At 35.2% G+C, this 17687-nt stretch overlaps 1 protein-coding gene across 2 annotated transcripts in view; it reads right to left on the minus strand.

Moving 5' to 3' along the window:
- The window catches only part of ZFPM2 (zinc finger protein, FOG family member 2), a gene marked incomplete at both ends in the record, with an annotated part of 444979 nt that overhangs the window by 213473 nt on the left and 213819 nt on the right, over positions 1-17687 (minus strand). For both annotated transcript variants that reach the window (XM_084230117.1, XM_084230116.1), the window contains one exon: positions 3403-3521. In XM_084230117.1, coding sequence (XP_084086243.1) covers positions 3403-3521 — 119 coding nt within the window. The remainder of the gene's footprint in view (positions 1-3402; positions 3522-17687) is intronic.

Below are 17687 nucleotides of genomic sequence, written 5' to 3' on the forward strand. Positions count from 1 at the left end.
ACATGCAGCAGGTAGCTGCTGCTATCATTAAACCATTACAGCATGATGTATCTAACAAGATAATGAGTTATGGGCAAAAGATACATTATATAGTTCTATGTCTAGTGTGTTATATGATTCTAAGAATATCTTTTTGTCAAATCAATTTGTTTGGTGCTTCTCTATAGCCCACATTTCTTGAAATGTTCTATATACATCCAAATGCCTGGTCTGTAAAGACTTCCTGCAGAAGGTGGCATATTGCTAATGCACTTCAAGATGGGAACTTGAAAGATATAAAAAGGATTTGACATCTGGCATGGTGACTCAATTAATTACTGTGTTAGATTAATTAGTGTGCTGAATCTCCTGAGCCAACACCGTGAGTCTGAGCAGAGTAACATTACATTGGTTGGCGAATAAACAATTTAAAAGAGGGTGCTCATTCCAAATTTGATTCAAGGTTGGGTAAGGAAGGGTTGGTGGGCTATATTTTTTATAATAAGCAAAATTTATCTTCATGATTAAAATACATATTAAAGTGCTGTACAAATTATAAAGAAGGAATGGAATTGCAGAAATATTTAAATTAACACCTAACTATTCAAATAGAATATGAAATATCATATGTACTAAATATTTCCTCCAGATATTATAAAGTTAGAATTCAAGTAAAGAAATTCACAACAATTTTATCATGCTCAAAGCATGTTACAGATGCTATTGAGTAGACAGTGTGGAGGGTCTTTAAAAATGCAGATTCTGTCATCGAAAGCCCTGAGCCTTTATTTTCTATCTATAAAATAAATTATAATATAGAACCAAATTCATAAGTTCTGAGGACTAAATAAACTAATCCATTTCCAGTTCTCTAAATGTGTCTAGAAAAGAGTAAGTATGCAATATGTTAGCCAATTGCAATAGTAATATTACTAGCAGTAGTAGTAGCAGTATTTATGACATAAAATCAGAATTCTGTAAAAACATGTTATTTCAAAATAAAAAATATTTTAAAGTATATTTTAGTAAAACAACTAAATTTTTAATAATAAACCCGAAAAAGCTATAGTTTTAGGTAATAACATGAATTAGACTGTAGAATTTTAAAAAGATGACTAGATTATTAAGATTGTTTCCTATAATGAACTATTACTAAAAATAATAATAGTTTTTGATACACTGAGGGGTATGCACACATACATCAAATAGTATAACACTGAAATTTTCATATCTATGATTTTAATTTTTTTTAAATATTAAATATGGCATAAAAGTAAGTTTAGGCTATTTCATGGCACAGGAGTTCTAAAAAGCAAAATTACATCATTGCCTAAAGATTACAAATAAGAAATTGTTTCATTGAAAAATTAAACCTTAATAGGTTTATTTTCCATTTATCACTATTTAGCATATGCTAAATATGTACAAATGTGTGTGTATGTGTGTGTGTGTATATATATATATATAGAGAGAGAGAGAGAGAGAGAGATGATGATGATGTAAAGGTTAATCAAAAATTACATTTTCATAGAGATGTTATTTTGCTGGAGTAAAGGGAAAATTGTTCACCTTTTACATAAAATTTGTGCCATTTTGTGATAGCACATTTTTTGAAGAATTATCAGAGGACTAAATGTTGTTGGAGTTCAGTATATAACAAGATATCTTATTTCCAAAAATATTTTTAAGCATTGCTAGAGAACCAATAGAAACCCCAGATAAAATTGGTTTAGTATAGTATTTAATTCAAACTTTGATGTTTAGACAATCTTCCTTTTGTTATTACTTGAAAAATCAGTATAGTTTACTACTATTCTTAAAAGGAATAAATAGAATAGTTTATTAATAAAACTCAACCAGCCAAAACCTTCATTGTAGGATCCCAACTCAAACTCTTTTGAAGTAGGAATACTGGACAGCCATGAGTTAAATTCTCCAGATTATTAAATATTCAGCCTGGCCCATCAACTTTTAGTTTCGTTCTTAAATTCAGGTGAAATTTCCTAATCCATCCTTTTATGGATAGACAAAAGGGATCAGCAAGTAAAAAGCATACCCTTAGAATCTTGTATGTTGTTTAAAAATTTAGTAAGACAAAAGTTTAGTAACACAACTAAGTAACACAAAATTACTTATTTAGGTCATAATCTTTAGATGACACGATAATCTCTTCTACATCCATATGGCATTAAATAAGCAGAGATCTAACACAGATCAGTACCTTTCCTGTAATAACTTCAAGAAGAAATTTCTCACAGACCTGAGTGAGACTCTTCCTACAAAAATGGCATTTAGAGAGAAGTACTTTAAATTTAAATATATAATTTTTGGATCTTCTAAGGAATGTAAAAACTTTTCCCAAGTTTTATCACTGATATTATCACATATAATAGGAGAGGTATTAATATCCTCATCCCTGGAACTTGTGAATGTTAACATTACTTGGCAAAGAGGAATTAAGGAAGCAGATGGAATTAAAGTTGCTGATCAGATGTCTTAAAAATACAGATTATCCTAGACTACCCAGGTGAGCCCTATCACAAGGGTTCTTAAATGTGAAAGAGGGGGAGGAATTAGAGTCATGAAGGAGGGCTGAGAAATACTCAATCAGCAACTGTGGGCTTTGAAAATGGAGAAGGGCCATGAGCCAAGCCTTGAGAAGCTAGAACAGTGAAGCAAATGGCATCTTCCCCAGCGACTTCAGAAAGGAACTCAGCCCTGCAGATACCCTGATTTTTAGCCTAGTGAGATTCCCTTCAGATTTTAGACTTCCACAACAACAAAATTATAAACATGTTTTTAAAGACACAACATCTGTGCTAATTTGCTACAGCAGCATTCTCATATCTAACATATTCAATTAAGAAGTGAAGTTTATATATAACCAAACATCCCATCTTTCCATTATTTTCTGAAACATCTAATTAATACAATCTCACCTAGAGGTAGACTTTCTGATCTCAGAACTTCTATAAAAAAGTTAACCAAAGAATTACAGTGGTAATATTTCACACTTGCTCTTAAAGACACAAATAGTATCACCAAAGAATAACAAAGTTGTTTATTTCTTGTTCTTCATGTAAACCTGTAATGTATGACAATTAATTTGTGTCATTAGAAAAATAAAAGCATTTGTATATATTATTAAATGTGAACAGTATTAGTCTGGCGAAGCAGATAAAGCAACAACCTTATAAATTACCTTACTACACAACCATTTAGTATGATTAACCTGTTTCCTTCTGAATTCTGGGTATATTACTGTCAGAGACAAACCACTTGGAAAATATCCAAGTTTTGTGGCCCGTGAAAAAGGAAAAAAAAATAACAAATTGTTTTTAGTGATTTCACTGGTAAGAAAGCAGAGATGATTTCTGAGCTATGATAAAATACTGAGTCAACCACCTCAGAAGATCCACATACCAAAGAATTGTTATTCAGGTCCATCTTCCCAGAGAATGGTCCCCAGGTTGTTCCCACTGGAAGTTGCTGCCGACTCTGAATTTTTCGTTCCCCATCTTTCTGAAAGACTTCCAGCTCTCCTGCAGACAAGGAAAACAAGAGGGGTTTAGACTTTCACTTCTTTACAAGCACAATATTCTCAGAATTCCTAGGAAGAGAATTAATTACGCTTGCTGAAAAAAAAAAACTGATCTTATTATACTGAGACTAAAATAAAGCTTGTTCCTATAATTGTAGTCATATTCAGTTCAATTTCTTTCTTGCACCTTTTCACACACATCATCTACTGAAGTCAATTTTATTTATTAAGTCTTTAAGAACCCCAAATAATAACATTTCCTCAAAAAGCAAAGATCCGAAACCAAAATAGATAGACATGGAACATTAGGACAATGACTTAGTGTTCAAATTCTCATATTTGAGCACCAATGAACTAAAAAATTACAATTAAAGATATATAACCTAGGCAATAACATGAGTGTAGCTATTTAAGACCAGTGAGCAGTAAAACTGGAGAGTTTACAACAGTTCTTTATTTCCTGAAATTACTACTAGCTTCAAGGACTAAAATATCTACATGTACAAAAAGTAAAGATGCATATTTTCTTTTTTTTAAGATTTATTTATTTATACAAGAACTGGGGTACAGGTCAGAGATGCGGGAGGGTAAGAAAATTCACCAGAGACAGAGTGGGGAGCAAAACAGGCAGATGGACTGAAGAGACTGCTGAGGGGAGCAGTGGGCGAGACAGAAGAGGTCTGTCGCACCATGTGGGTATCTCCCTTGCCCCCAGGGATCGAACCCAAACTGCAGAGACTGTGGACAGCTTCACAGCGCTGTGCTCAACCTGCTGCGCCACTGGAAAGGCCCCGAGATGCCTATTTTTCCAAATAAAAAATGTTTGGCCAAAAATCTTCACTTGTTTCTGTTTAGCACTTTAGGTAAGATTCCATGTCACTAAATGTCCTTGGACAAAAATCACAAAAGAAAAGCCAGTTTAGGATGGTCTTCTTCCTTTCCATTCCTCCCATTTAATACTTTGGGTTTGTTAAGGGGAAACAAGAAGTGAAAACACATTTACAAACAGCTCTGACTTTTAATGGATTAAGAACTACAAATTTAGAGCAGATCACAAAGTGATACCCAAATATCTTCAAAGTTTTTGAGGTGTATTTGACTATTGTAAGGCAAATGGATTAATCATTTTGTGCAACTAGCCTCTGTGGCTATCACCTGCGGCCTTGCAGATGTTAAGACAAAGGGCGCTTGGAGGCATGGACTTGGGGCACACATGCCTGATTGTGGACACCTGGATCATGGGTGCGTGCATGCATAAGTGTGCACACCTGAGCCTAGAGGCCAAGGTTATAAAAATATTACCACTCAGAGATGGAAAGCAGCTATGGGAGGATGAGCTGTGTGACCTAGTAAACCTGGAGACAACATGCAAGAGAGCACACCAGAGAAAGCCCAGAGAAAAGAGCAAACAATTTGCTGGGGGCTGGGAGGCTTGCCAGATTCCTGGCCCCCACCCCCCACCATGTGCCTCGTTGCCCTATTACAACTATGCATTACAGTTTTATGCAGGCCAAAAATAACATATATGAGCTCTCAAAGATTGCTATAACAGAAAGACTGTTCAACTATCAAGTCATTTCCTCCCACTTAATACTTTGGGTTTGTTAAGGGGAAACAGAAGTATGAACACTGGCATAAAGTGGGAATTCATCAAATACTTGCTTAAAAAAATCAATTGATTGGGGCCTCCCTGGTGGCGCAAGGTATTAAGCACCGTAGCCTCTGCAGCACGAGTTCGATCCCCGGCCAGCCAGGGAACAACCCACATGGCGCAGCAGACCTCTCCTGACTTGCCCAATGCTCCCCTCAGCAGTGTATTTCAGTCAGTCTGCCTGTTCTGTTCCCCACTCTGTCTCTGGTGAATCCTCTCATCCTGTGCATCTCTGGCCTATACCCCAGCTCTTGTATGCATAAACAAATAAATCTTTAACAAAAATCAACCAATTAATAAAAAATAAATCAGGGCTTCAATAAATGACTGTCAGTCTTGGGCTTCCTTGTTGGCACAAGGGGTTAAGCACAGCAATCACCAGCCTCTGCAGCATGAGTTTGATCCCTGGCCGGCCAGGGAGCTACCCACATGGCGTGGCAGACCTCTCCTATCTTGCCCGCTGCTCCCCTCAGGAGTGTATCTCGGTCAATCTGTTGTTTCCCACTCTGTCTCTGATGAATCCTTTCACCCCCTGTACCTCTGGCCTGTACCCCAGTTCTTGTATGCCTAAATAAATATTTAAAATAAAAATAAATGACAGTCTAAACATTGTTTGGGATAAAAAGAATAAAAATTTCAATCCAGAATGGGAGCTCCCACTTTATATAAATCTATGATAGTATTGTCATACCAAAATTTTTCTGTTTTAAAATTTTAGTCTCAATAATGTAATTTTCAATGGTATTTCTTTTTAGTTGACTCAACAGAAGACTTGAAAATAGGAAGGAATGGAATGAGAAATATAAGTGGATATTCATATGTAGCTGTGGAAAATCTTAAGTAGGATAGAATCTACTCAGTAATTACTTTTTCTAACTGACACACAGCCTGGTGAGTAATATGGTGTGACCATTTTGCCTATTGGTCTTAGTTTTATTTCAACTCAATAAATATCCTTAAATATGCATATTTAACCTTGGTATAAATTGTTTATGTTTCTGTAGTTGGAATAAACCCGAGTTCAATTATATCTTTTGTCGGTAGTTTACATTTATCACCCCCTTTTAATAGTTAGAGTCCTGAACATTAGTTTTTGTGTTTTTATATTTGCTTATCCCAAAAGTCACGAGTATATAAACCACAGCCTACTAAAATAGTGTGTCATAGTTACCTTATACAAAATAAGTTTACCGATACCTGAACAATGAAGAAGCAAAGGAAATTTCATATTCACAGTAAGAAATTTAAATTCAAGGACTATACCTCTGTTTTCCATTCTTCTCATACCGCCTTCCTTTCATGCTTGCCAAGTATATTAAAAATAGAAGAATTCGTTAAATTCATTATATTAGGAAAAATACAACTCATGTTTTTTTTCAATCTGATGTATTTGTAGCTAAAGAAAGATCAGCAATGAAAAACATGGATCCAGAAAGAGTCAACAGGTCTCAGTTTCTGTATTAATATTAAATAAATGTATTAATATTAAATAACATGTTAATGTTATATATGAAGCTCTGAAACTTATTCAGATGCAGGGACTATGGAACATGAACAATATGTTTCTGTAGATGGAATAAAAAAAAATTTCTGAGATTTCACCCTGAAAATGTACTCACACTAATACAATCTTTTTGATTAATGCATGGAATCAGAGACTTTGTATAGAAAAGACAGAGACTTTGAAAAGATAGAAATCAAAAATGAATTGGTGGGAAATGTCTCTCAAAGATTTTATATTCATATGTGATAATGCAGTTATTTAAATCTCTAACATAATTTTTGATTGAAAATAAATTGTTTAATTTCTATCTGATAGTTCTTACCATTTTCAACCATACTAGTTTTATAAACTTTTTTTACAATTTACCATTGAAAGATAAAATAGACTTCAATCCCTCAGCTAAACAATAGTTAAGAATGTTCTTTTCTACATAAAGATGATGTCCAAATAATTTGCTTGTTTTTACACACTAAAAAAGCAGTTATGTCACACTGAAGTGATACTACAGGAATCATGAGGATCTTTGAAAACCCTTTAAAAAAGTAATTCATCCTCTCTGCCACTGACATTTTTCATTTGAAAAGGGTTCAGACTCAGTCAAACAGTGACTTCTTATCTATACCTGTGGATTTACAAGCAGGTCTGTCTTTTAGTGGATTAAGAACTACAAACTTAGGGCAGATCATAAAATGATACCCAAATATCTCTTAAGTTTCTGAGGTGTCTTTGACTATGCACTACAATTTGAAGCAGACCAAAAATACATTTATGAGCTCTCAAAGACTGCCATAACAGAAACACTATTCGACTACTAAGTCTGTAATTTCAACTTTATTAGACAGGCAGGCAAATCCAGGTCTCCTTTTTGACCTATCAAGAAGTTATTTTGAGGTTTGCAGAAATCCTTTCTGTTGCTAAAATTGTCAAGCAAAAATATTCATTTACATTTACATAAATATTCCTTCACTCATAATATCTTCACAGAAAAGTAAACAAATAATGAGCATTTATACAGTACCAAGGCTAAATAGGTTAATGATAGCAAGAGAAAACATTGTATAAAAGGAAGCTATATTTAGTTTAACTTATATGTTGCTAACAAGTATTTGTTTAATTTTTCAAGATTATTAAATGTCATGAAAGGGAAAAAACAATATGGCACTAAAATAAGATTGATTTTTAGTCCCAACTCTATTCCATTTTCTAAATAATCCACTAAATGGTTTTGAATAAGTAATATTTCTGAACTTTATTAGAGAAGAGTTTGCACTCACTTGCTATTGGGTAAGATAGATGACACCCTAAGTTTCTTTCCCAAGATCTGATATAGCAAGAAAATCAAAAGAACATTGGTCTGGTGGGTCAGACATCCAGGGTTCTCCAACCACTTTAGCATAAAATGAATATTTGACTTGAAAAGACCAGAGATTTCAAAATCAGAGAGCAGTTTCCAGTTCGTAATCAATTCTTTCATTACTTTTGGCCTCTTTCTTATTTATTCATTCATTTAATCCACAAATATTTACTGGGTGTTTATTAAATACTAGACAATGGCACAAATGTATAAAGCGACAAACAAAACAAGTCTGAACCCTGAATAAATTTCAGGAAATGTAATCCATTAGCATCAGGAAGTAGAAAACATAGAACATAGCAACTATTTGGATTTGAGGAATTAAGGAAGGGAAAAATCCAAGAATGATGTTCAGGTTACTGACTTGGAAAAGTGTGTCAACATTATGTACCTACCAAGACAAGGAAAATAGAGGAAAAACAAGATTTAAGAGTAAGATGGGTAGCTCTTATTTGGAAATATTGAGGTGAAAGTGGCTGTAAAATAAAGCAAGAGGTGAAATGCAGTGGGCAGGTATAAGCCTGGAGCTCAAAGCAAAGTCTTCACTAGTGTGATAAATTTTGACATTTATTTAACAACTAAAACCAGCTTGTAATAGTAGTAAAAGTCATAGGATCGTGGATCCTATGTTATAGCATGATAAAATAAGAAGACCTAGGATAGAGTTCCAAGAATATTCAAAAGTCAACATAATGGAGTAAAGACACAGAACATTTAGAAGTAGAAAAAAAAATAGGAATGAAACTGACTGTGGTCCTGTAGCAATGGTCTGAAAATTTAGAGGAGGGGGAATCAATCAAGTAATCTGACAATTTATGAGAGTAAGAAAGGGGCTGGAGACTCCTTTTGATGAGATGGAGATCATGGATGTTTGGAGTGAACGAAGTTTTGCAGAATTGGAAGTCAGAACACAGTGATTACCAAGTTCCTCAATCTTTTGAACTTTACTTTCTGCAAAAATAGGAATTGCAATATCTATCTTACATGGTCACTGTGAGGATTAGTTAAGACAACAGATGGAAAGTCCCTAATAACTACTGCTATTTCACCCAAACAAATGAAGTATTCTGAGAGCATGTCCACACACTCCAACCATCACTCTAGCCATCACCTGTTTCTGTTGTCACAGTCCCTCTTTATCACCTTTTTCCAAATTATACCCAAGACCCTGACTTACCTTCCTCTTCACTATCTCCTGGATTCATCTTTTTATCAGCATTTCCCAAATTATTATCAACTCAGATGTAGATGGCCAACCAGCTTCGATACACTATTACTCCAAGCCAGATCCCAAATCCGTGCCAGGATAAATGTACTAAAATTCCACTTCTGCCATGTTACTCATTTGTGCAAGCTCCTTCACTAGCTCTCTTCTGATGACTCCAGAGCATCTACCTCTGAATCTTTATACCACTATGTTGCACCTCAGTGTCCAGATGACTTATATGTCCTGATCTGCACAACACGCTCGTCTCCCTCTAGTCAGGAATGTCTTCCTCACCAGAACTTCCTCCTCATCCCCAGTTGAACTCCCACAGCTTTCTGAAAATTGTTCTAGCAATCTGCAGGCACACCATCCTTGCCCTGTTTAATAAATTCTACTCATGTTGCAAGATGAATCCAAAGCTATTTTCTTTAATAAAATGTTTCTGAACTCCACAAAAAATTCCCTTCTCCTTCCCTAGTACCCTCCTGACATAGTACCACACAGTATACATTGAATTATTTCCCAGTGGCTTCTCCTTGATAACTTCTTTTACCCAAACAACAATATCAGCATTTTGAACTACAGGTAATTTTTAATTTTTTTTATCCTCTAGTAATTCATACAGTTTATAGTTAATTGCAATACGGATTTAATGTAGTTGAATGGATGCAGATTTTCTTAAGTTCACAGATTTAATTTTAGTACCATTGAAGTTGATTTTAAAGACAAAAAAAGTTGTCTTAAATATGTCTCTTCTATTTGTATTACCATCATATATTTCATTTCTTCAACATTTTACTACATTCACATCTATTACCTCATCTGTGAAATATGAAGCACGAGGAAAAATAAAGTTTTTTTTTTCTCCTCTGCCCTGTTCATATTTTTGCAGCTATTCTTCAAAAAGAAGTCTTATTTTTAACATGCTGGGTAAGTTCACACAAAATATTTGAGACACATAGATGGACTAATCAATTTTGGTAAAAGATAATATTGTTAGTGCTGAGGGCTGTTTCTCTTATCTTCTTGATAATGTATACTTTTAAAAGTCTGTGATTACTCAAAGACTTACGATAACTTCACTTTAAAAAAAAAGGTTCTAAGTCAAAAATCACCACCATACAGCAGCTTTTAAGATATCAACCCACTTTTTTTATGTAAATAAAAAGAAATTCACTGGTGAAAAGAAATACTTAATATTCCAAGAGATACCCTCAATTCACTTTTCACTGAAGGTGCCATCAGCCATTGTTTTGTTTCTTTTTTAATAGGGTCTTTTTAATGCCTCTTTAGAAAGCAAAATTTATGAGAAGTATAACACACCAAAGGGGAACAGACAAGATATGGGTCTTTTAGCACAGTTATTGACAACCATGCTTTGGCTGAATTCAGCATTAAGTTGATGACATAAATGTAGTACATGGAATTTAGAGGACATCCCTTATTTAACTCCAGGCATGGTTTTCACAGAAAGACATGGTTATAAGTAAATGAGAAGACAGGTCATATACATATAATGAAAATAAACTTTGGATTGGTTTGAACTCAGTTTTAATATACATCAAAATTTTAAAACCAACCACATGAATTAGCTCATAATGTTTATCAGGCCTTCGTATAGCAGAAGGCCATTGTGCCAGAAGCCATATTTATATTTTTTCATGGCTGGAAAACATTATACATTATGGTATCAAACATGGATAGCCCTGAAGTCATGCTGAGTTCAAAAGGCACTCAAAGATTCTAAAAATCTAAAAACATTTTCAAAGTCAGCCAAGGTGGCTGAAGGATGGCAGAGCTCTTGCTTTTTTTATGGTTTAACCATTTGATGGCTGCCTTCCAGAACCATAAGAGGGTTAGATCATTTTACTGCTGATGATCTTCACAGCCAAACTGCAGTCTTGCCACTACGTGTGTCTCCTTGGGCACTCATAACAAAATGTTTCATCTGCATTTTGAAACAAAAGAGTGCTGTTTATATTGTGCTATGTTGAGCCCTCTCAAAGCATGGTTTGGCACAGGCAATCACAGGGCTTGGTTAGTGGCTAGATCGCCTTATAGGGATACCTTTTCTAATTTTCCTTCTCAATTTTTGAGTCATACAGTCATAACACACACTAAACTACAGTTTTGACCATAAACTTGAAATACGACGTTCCCTATTCAAGTACTCCAGTCAAACCCTGATAAATCAGGCTGGCCATGCAGTGATCTTATCCCTTCTGACTCTTTAATAAATCGAACCTTGTAAGTTTATACTGTTGGAAGTTGTCACTAAATGAAATTGTGACCTTATCCGGCACATGAACTTATCCTGCTGACAACTACATTTATTGTGTGGATAAGAAAGGGAAAAAAAGGAAAAAAAGAATAAAGAAAAAAATGAGATATTTGATAATTCTGATCTTAGCCATATGTAACTCTAACAGATGGGATCTTTTTGATGTTCCATTAATGATTTGCCAAAGATGAGTCTACTTAGAGAAAAATGCTCACCCTAGGTAAGTGCTGGGGGCACTGCAGATGATATTAAAAGTGCATGAAGAGGTACTGGGTGACAGCAGTGAATCAGAAGCTATTAGTCTAACACAAAGAGCCTTGAATTAGCTTGTAATTGCACTGGGAAAGATAACATAATGGTGGTGGCAAAATAGAAACATTCCCTTTTCACATGATGCATTCAGTATCTAAAACCTACAACAAGACACTGGAATTGTCTTAAAATCTATGGCACATTAAGATACAGATTTCTGAAGAACACAAAATGCACCCTTTGAATATAGTTTCTAAAATGTCATAGATATCAATGTGTTTAAGAAGCAAAACTTTGACAAATAATACAAATATTGGCTTCTCTTACAAATTCAGGAGCCTTTTGCTTTAGTGTTCAGGCTGGCCTTAAAGATTAATTCCAAGAATATCACAGGCCTGTGTATTCATTTTAGCCTAAGGCCCAATGAAACCTACAAATTATCACCTTTAAGATAGAAAAAGAGATGAAATATGGTTCTAAGTGGTAATATTCTTAACATAGAAAATTCAAGATGATTTTTAAAAACAACACCATGATCTGAAATAAGTAGAAAGACTTTACTTGCATATTCCCATATAAAATAAGTTGTATCTACAGATACCACGTTCAAGAGGAAAAGAAAGAAATTGCCACCTTTTACCCTTGGTTCAATAGTTTATAAGTAGAAATGTTTGGAAAAGTCACTGGAAGGAGGAGCTGCAGTTTCTGGACACTTTTCAGCTGCTGGAAGGAGAAGGGGGGAGTCATCACTCATTTGCTTAAGAAACCTGGCACAGTCCGCTGCTCTGCTGCCAGAAACCCTCCCCGACCTTCCAGACAACACTTCTTGTCACAGGCTGACCCAGTACCATTTCCTGATTCAAATCTAGAGAAGCAGAGGGAGGGTATGCTTTGGGAGGTGAGGGCTTGGGGAGGAAGCACCATGGAGGAGGAGAGCAGTCTGGGCTAACAGACACAGGAAGCAGCAGGGAGGGGCTATCTCAAAAGTAGGCCCATCAGCAGGAGGGCCAGGGAAGGGGCAGGGCCTGCAGAGTTCTGGTCAGGGAAGATTTGTTTTCTCTGGGGAATAAACTCTAAAGGAGAAATGCTGGGTAAAAAAATCAACCATGGATTCTTTTTGATGAAAAAAACAAAAACAAGGAGTAGCTTTTAAATAACATTTCACACAGTGGATCTCATTGATGTCTTATGGTTCTAAATTTTAAACATTTACTTTTGTCTGTTAAAATTGCATGTATTTTTATAGGTCATATTTATTAACTTAGAAGAAGATAGTTGATGCACATGAAACTTTTCACAAGCCACTGCTGACATTTAAAGACCATGTATACTTGTTTCCTGGTTAATAAAGTTTTTTTTTTTTAACTTGACACCTATAATAAACTCAAGCAATATCATATTTTTACACTGTGAGATGGTATAGATGGAGATAAAAAAGAAATATTTTGACAAGCTTTAACAAATATTCTTAGCATCAATATTCTTAGCATCAATTGTGATCCGGGTGAGTTGTGCCTGGAAGAAAAGGCCTACATGCAGCTCCCTTTAAGAGTGGGGAGGTGACAGTGTGGGTCACAAAATTAAAGAATCAAAGGAAGAGAGGGTGATATGACAGATGACAAGTAACATGAGGAAACTACAGCACTACCTTCAATGCCTTTCCTCCACTCCAGGGAAGTAAGTGCTCTGGGAAGAACTTTCAGCCCATAATAGAAATGTATACAAGACAAGTCTAAGAGTGATATTCCAGTATAGTTTAAAATTTTTTAGCCAGAGAACAAGAATAAGTATTGCTTTTTAGAAGGGTTTTAAGAAACAGAGTGAAAAACAGAATAAAGAACAGGTGGGTCCCCAAACTTGGAAGAATAAAGGCTGTGCAATACTAAACACGAAAGCACTAACTAGTTACCACTTAATTCTCTTATTTGTAGGGTGTCTCTGATAAATACAATGTAGGTAAATATTTATTTTGTTTGCTGGAAAGATTTCCTCTGCTGGAAAGATTTAACATGTAGGCTATACTACTGACAGTTTTTTTATTTCTAAAGTTTGAATCTGTATTGCTGAAAATAATACTCATTTCAGAAAATACTTCAGAAAAAAAATAATCTCCTTAAGATCAAGGGAACTGCACTCATTTGCTCATCATTCTTAAGTCTTTCAGCAATGCTTATGTACCATCTCAGCTGTATATATTCTTAAGTTACACATAACTGACAAGAGCAAATTTGCATAAAGCAGGCTCCTTGATACTTTTTTGGGGTGAAGCACATGGCTGATCTTTCTGTAATTTAAAGGCCTTAGGTATGTGGTATATGACAAAAACCCCCTTCATTTGTGTTCTGTTTAACCTGTACCATCTATTGGAGTCTGTTACCTGTAGTGAAGACGTCTGTGATTCATACAGCCTCTCCTTGCCAGAAGTTCAGAAGTGATCTCTCACTCTTGGAACTTCTGCTGTATTTGATTTTCAATTAATATTTTTCATCATTTTCTTCCTATTATTGTGCTCTGTATGGATTTACTAGCTCTCTACCTGGAACTTTCTCGCTATCCTACAATGATTTCAACTGGTGGAATTGCAGAAAATGTAATAGTGAGTGAGCATGTGTGTGTGTGTGAGTGTGCAAACATGTGCACATGCTTTTTTCAACTGCTTTGGAACCAACCACTGTGATTAGAAGATCTTTATATCAATATATTTCCAGAGCATTTTTTTTTTCACTTTTGAAGACACATTTAATACTTATTTATTTCCCTGAGAAGTAAACACAGAGTAGGTACATTTTTCTTTTTTTTTTTTTTTTTTAACATTGTGGTTATTAGGCTGGGGCTTCCAGTTAAGATAACGATTGATGTTACAAACTTAGTAGTGAAACTAGGACTCCACCCCTGGATTTTCTGACCCTCTCATGCTCATTTCACTTTATCAGACTAACTCTTTAAAAAAAAATTTAACAACTTAACTAGGTGGAAGGGCTGACCTCAAGCCCCAGTATCATATCAGCAGCCATTAGAGTGGATTCATTTATAAGATTAGCTGCCACTCAATTTGGAAAGCCGAATGTCAGTGCCTGAAGCACAGGGCCACAGGGCGAGTTTTGGAGGCGTCAAGGTGGTGGGAAAGATTAAACAAACAAAACCCTAGGAAGGCATTACAGGGGGAAGAGCAGCAAAATTATTGTTTGATTATCAGAGTTCACAATAAACTTTTACATTTCCATTCCAAACATTCCACAGAGAAGAAATTGAAGATGCATGGTTTTAAAGCCTGTCTCTCCCCATGCTGATGATCATACTGCAGAGGAAATATTTAGTTATTAAATAAACTAAAATAAAAAATTCAATGTCTGGGCAGCTCTTGTCTTTTAAGACTGCCTGTCTGTGTGTATGCAGGCACCCCTTTTTTCTTTTTCTATTTTCCTTAATAAACTTGCTGTGTTTTGATATAAAAACAACAAAAAAAATTGACAGTCTGATTAAATATAGCACATCATTATTAGCATAAGCTTGTCTTCCTAAGAATACAAAGTATAAAAAGGTATTCCGAACACTTTGAAACAACTCTCAATCTTTTCATTTATGTTGAGAGCACTTTCTCTGAAGCAAACTTTCTAATGTAAAATTGTACATAATGACTGCAAATTGGAAGATATGGCATCTTCACCTTCTCTAACTTTTAAAATCTTTCTGTATTACTTAGCACACTCCAGGCCATGTAGTATATGTTCAATACTTATTATACATATTTTAGTCTTGTCTTCGGTTCCTTACCTTTTCTCTTACTTTTCTTAGATCCTTCCCTTTCCAACAGGAATATGGATTTTAGAAATGTCAGATCTTGAAAAAGAGGGAAGGAAAAGGGGTTGGAGGGAGAAGGAGAAGGATGGAAAGTAGAGAGAAGGTAAGCAGGCAGATAGTATTGCTCAGGGGAATAATTTTCTTGAACCCAGAGCTTGCTGCTCACATCTGCTTGGGCCTTCCCAAGGACAGAAGAAGCTGTCCTAGAAACATCATTTTCTGTGTGGTGGCCTCTGGATGGAAGTCTCACACATGCTCACGTGGGGCAGGGCCCAATAGAACCAAATTTTAAACATCTGCGGATAGGCTTAGTTTCTGGACTATTTTATTCATAAATACACACTCAACTAATTTTTATTTAAGGAACCATATACAAAGATATCTGTTGAACACATAATGATAGGGATTGTGGTAAATATCAGAAATATAAAAATGAATCTAATGTGGATCTTTCTTTATGTGATTTATTCGAAGGGTAGGGAGGTAATGATGACCCAACTTATGAGGTTTTTGGTAAAGGTAGGAGATAAACTTTGACCATCAAGAAAAGAAATCCCCTCAGGCAACTAACTCAGAAATATAAGAGAAGGCCTATTAGAGGCGGGGAGCTGGCAAAAGACAGTGTAAGTCAATTATTTCCTTTAATAGATCAGAAAAAAATCTCTTTCAAAAATGAGCAAAATACAAGGTTAACTTGAATTTTTAAACACATGTCATGTTACAAGTTAAACTCTGTAAGGCAATGAATTAGAAAGCACTACCTTGAGATAAAACTGTCAAGCCAGAAGAGGCAAATGACTGGAATTTGTTGTAAAAGAACAGTTGTAAGACCATAATAATCATATCTGTTGGTCAAAGTTTCTGTTGTTCAAGATTGTCTACATGTTCCCTTTAGACAAAACGATGTTTCTAAAAATTGTTGGAAAATATCTCATAAACTGCCATCATCTGAAAAATATTTTCAATACAAGAAAAATTTCGTTTTTTGATAATTTCACATAAACTACTGAAATTGAGGTGATGATACTAGAAGCTATCACCTCTAGCACTAAAGATCAGAGAGGTGGTCTCACTTATCAATGTATCTGCTATTTTTATTTCTTGGTTTCGAGTGCCTAGCAATAGAAGCAATGCTTCTTATTGCTTGTTTTTAAGATGGACTAGGTAAAGTTATTTGCTCTCCAATAGATGAATACATTCAGAACTAATGGCTTAATCTTGGTACTGGAATGGGGTACCCAGAAATGACCACAATTATCTAAACCACATGTTTGATACAACAAGTCAACTGATCTTTTAAAAAAATTTCCTAAATTCTTATTATCATGCCTATTATTTAATGACTACACATCAGAATACTCACATAGTCAAAAGAATTTTAAATTTAAAGGAAATTTATTAAGCTCTACTATATACATAAATAAATCTTACTTTCAAATATTAAGAATAATACTGGATGGTGTCACATATGTGGAATATAGAAAAAGCAAAGGACCAAGGAAAAATTTTAAAACCAACACTTAAAAACTGACCATCCATCTTAGGCATTCAGATGGGGATGGGGGAGGGGGAGGGGAAGGGAGAAGAGTGAAAACAGGGGAGTGGAAGGAGAATATAAAGCACTATGGTGGGGGGACTATGGGTGCTTTGGTAGAGCGAGGGCTACAGTGAATTCATCTGAGAGGGGAAATCCAACACTGTCAAAATATTAGTAAGGATGTAAAATAATGGTACAATTAATAATAAAACTTTAAAAAAATACTTAGTTTTTTTAAGTATATATTAGAAGTTAGAAGGTACGTTTGAAATAACTGATATTTGTCAAATATGTATAAACTTGGGGCCTCCCCAGTGGCGCAGCATGTTAAGCACAGTGTTGCGAAGCTGTTCGCAGCCTCTGCAGCACCAGTTTGATTTCCAGCCAGCAAGGGAGATTCCCACATGGCTCGGCAGACCTCTCCTGTCTCGCCCACTGCTCCCCTCAGCAGTGTACTTTGGTTCTTCTGCCTGATCTGTTTCCCACTCTGTCTCTGGTGAATTCTTTGCCCTGTACCTCAGTGCTTGTATAATAAATAAATAAATCTTTTTAAAAAATGTATAAACTTATCCATTGATGA

Source organism: Talpa europaea, assembly GCF_964194135.1.
Source record: "Talpa europaea genome assembly, chromosome: 3".
Taxonomy (NCBI): domain Eukaryota; kingdom Metazoa; phylum Chordata; class Mammalia; order Eulipotyphla; family Talpidae; genus Talpa; species Talpa europaea.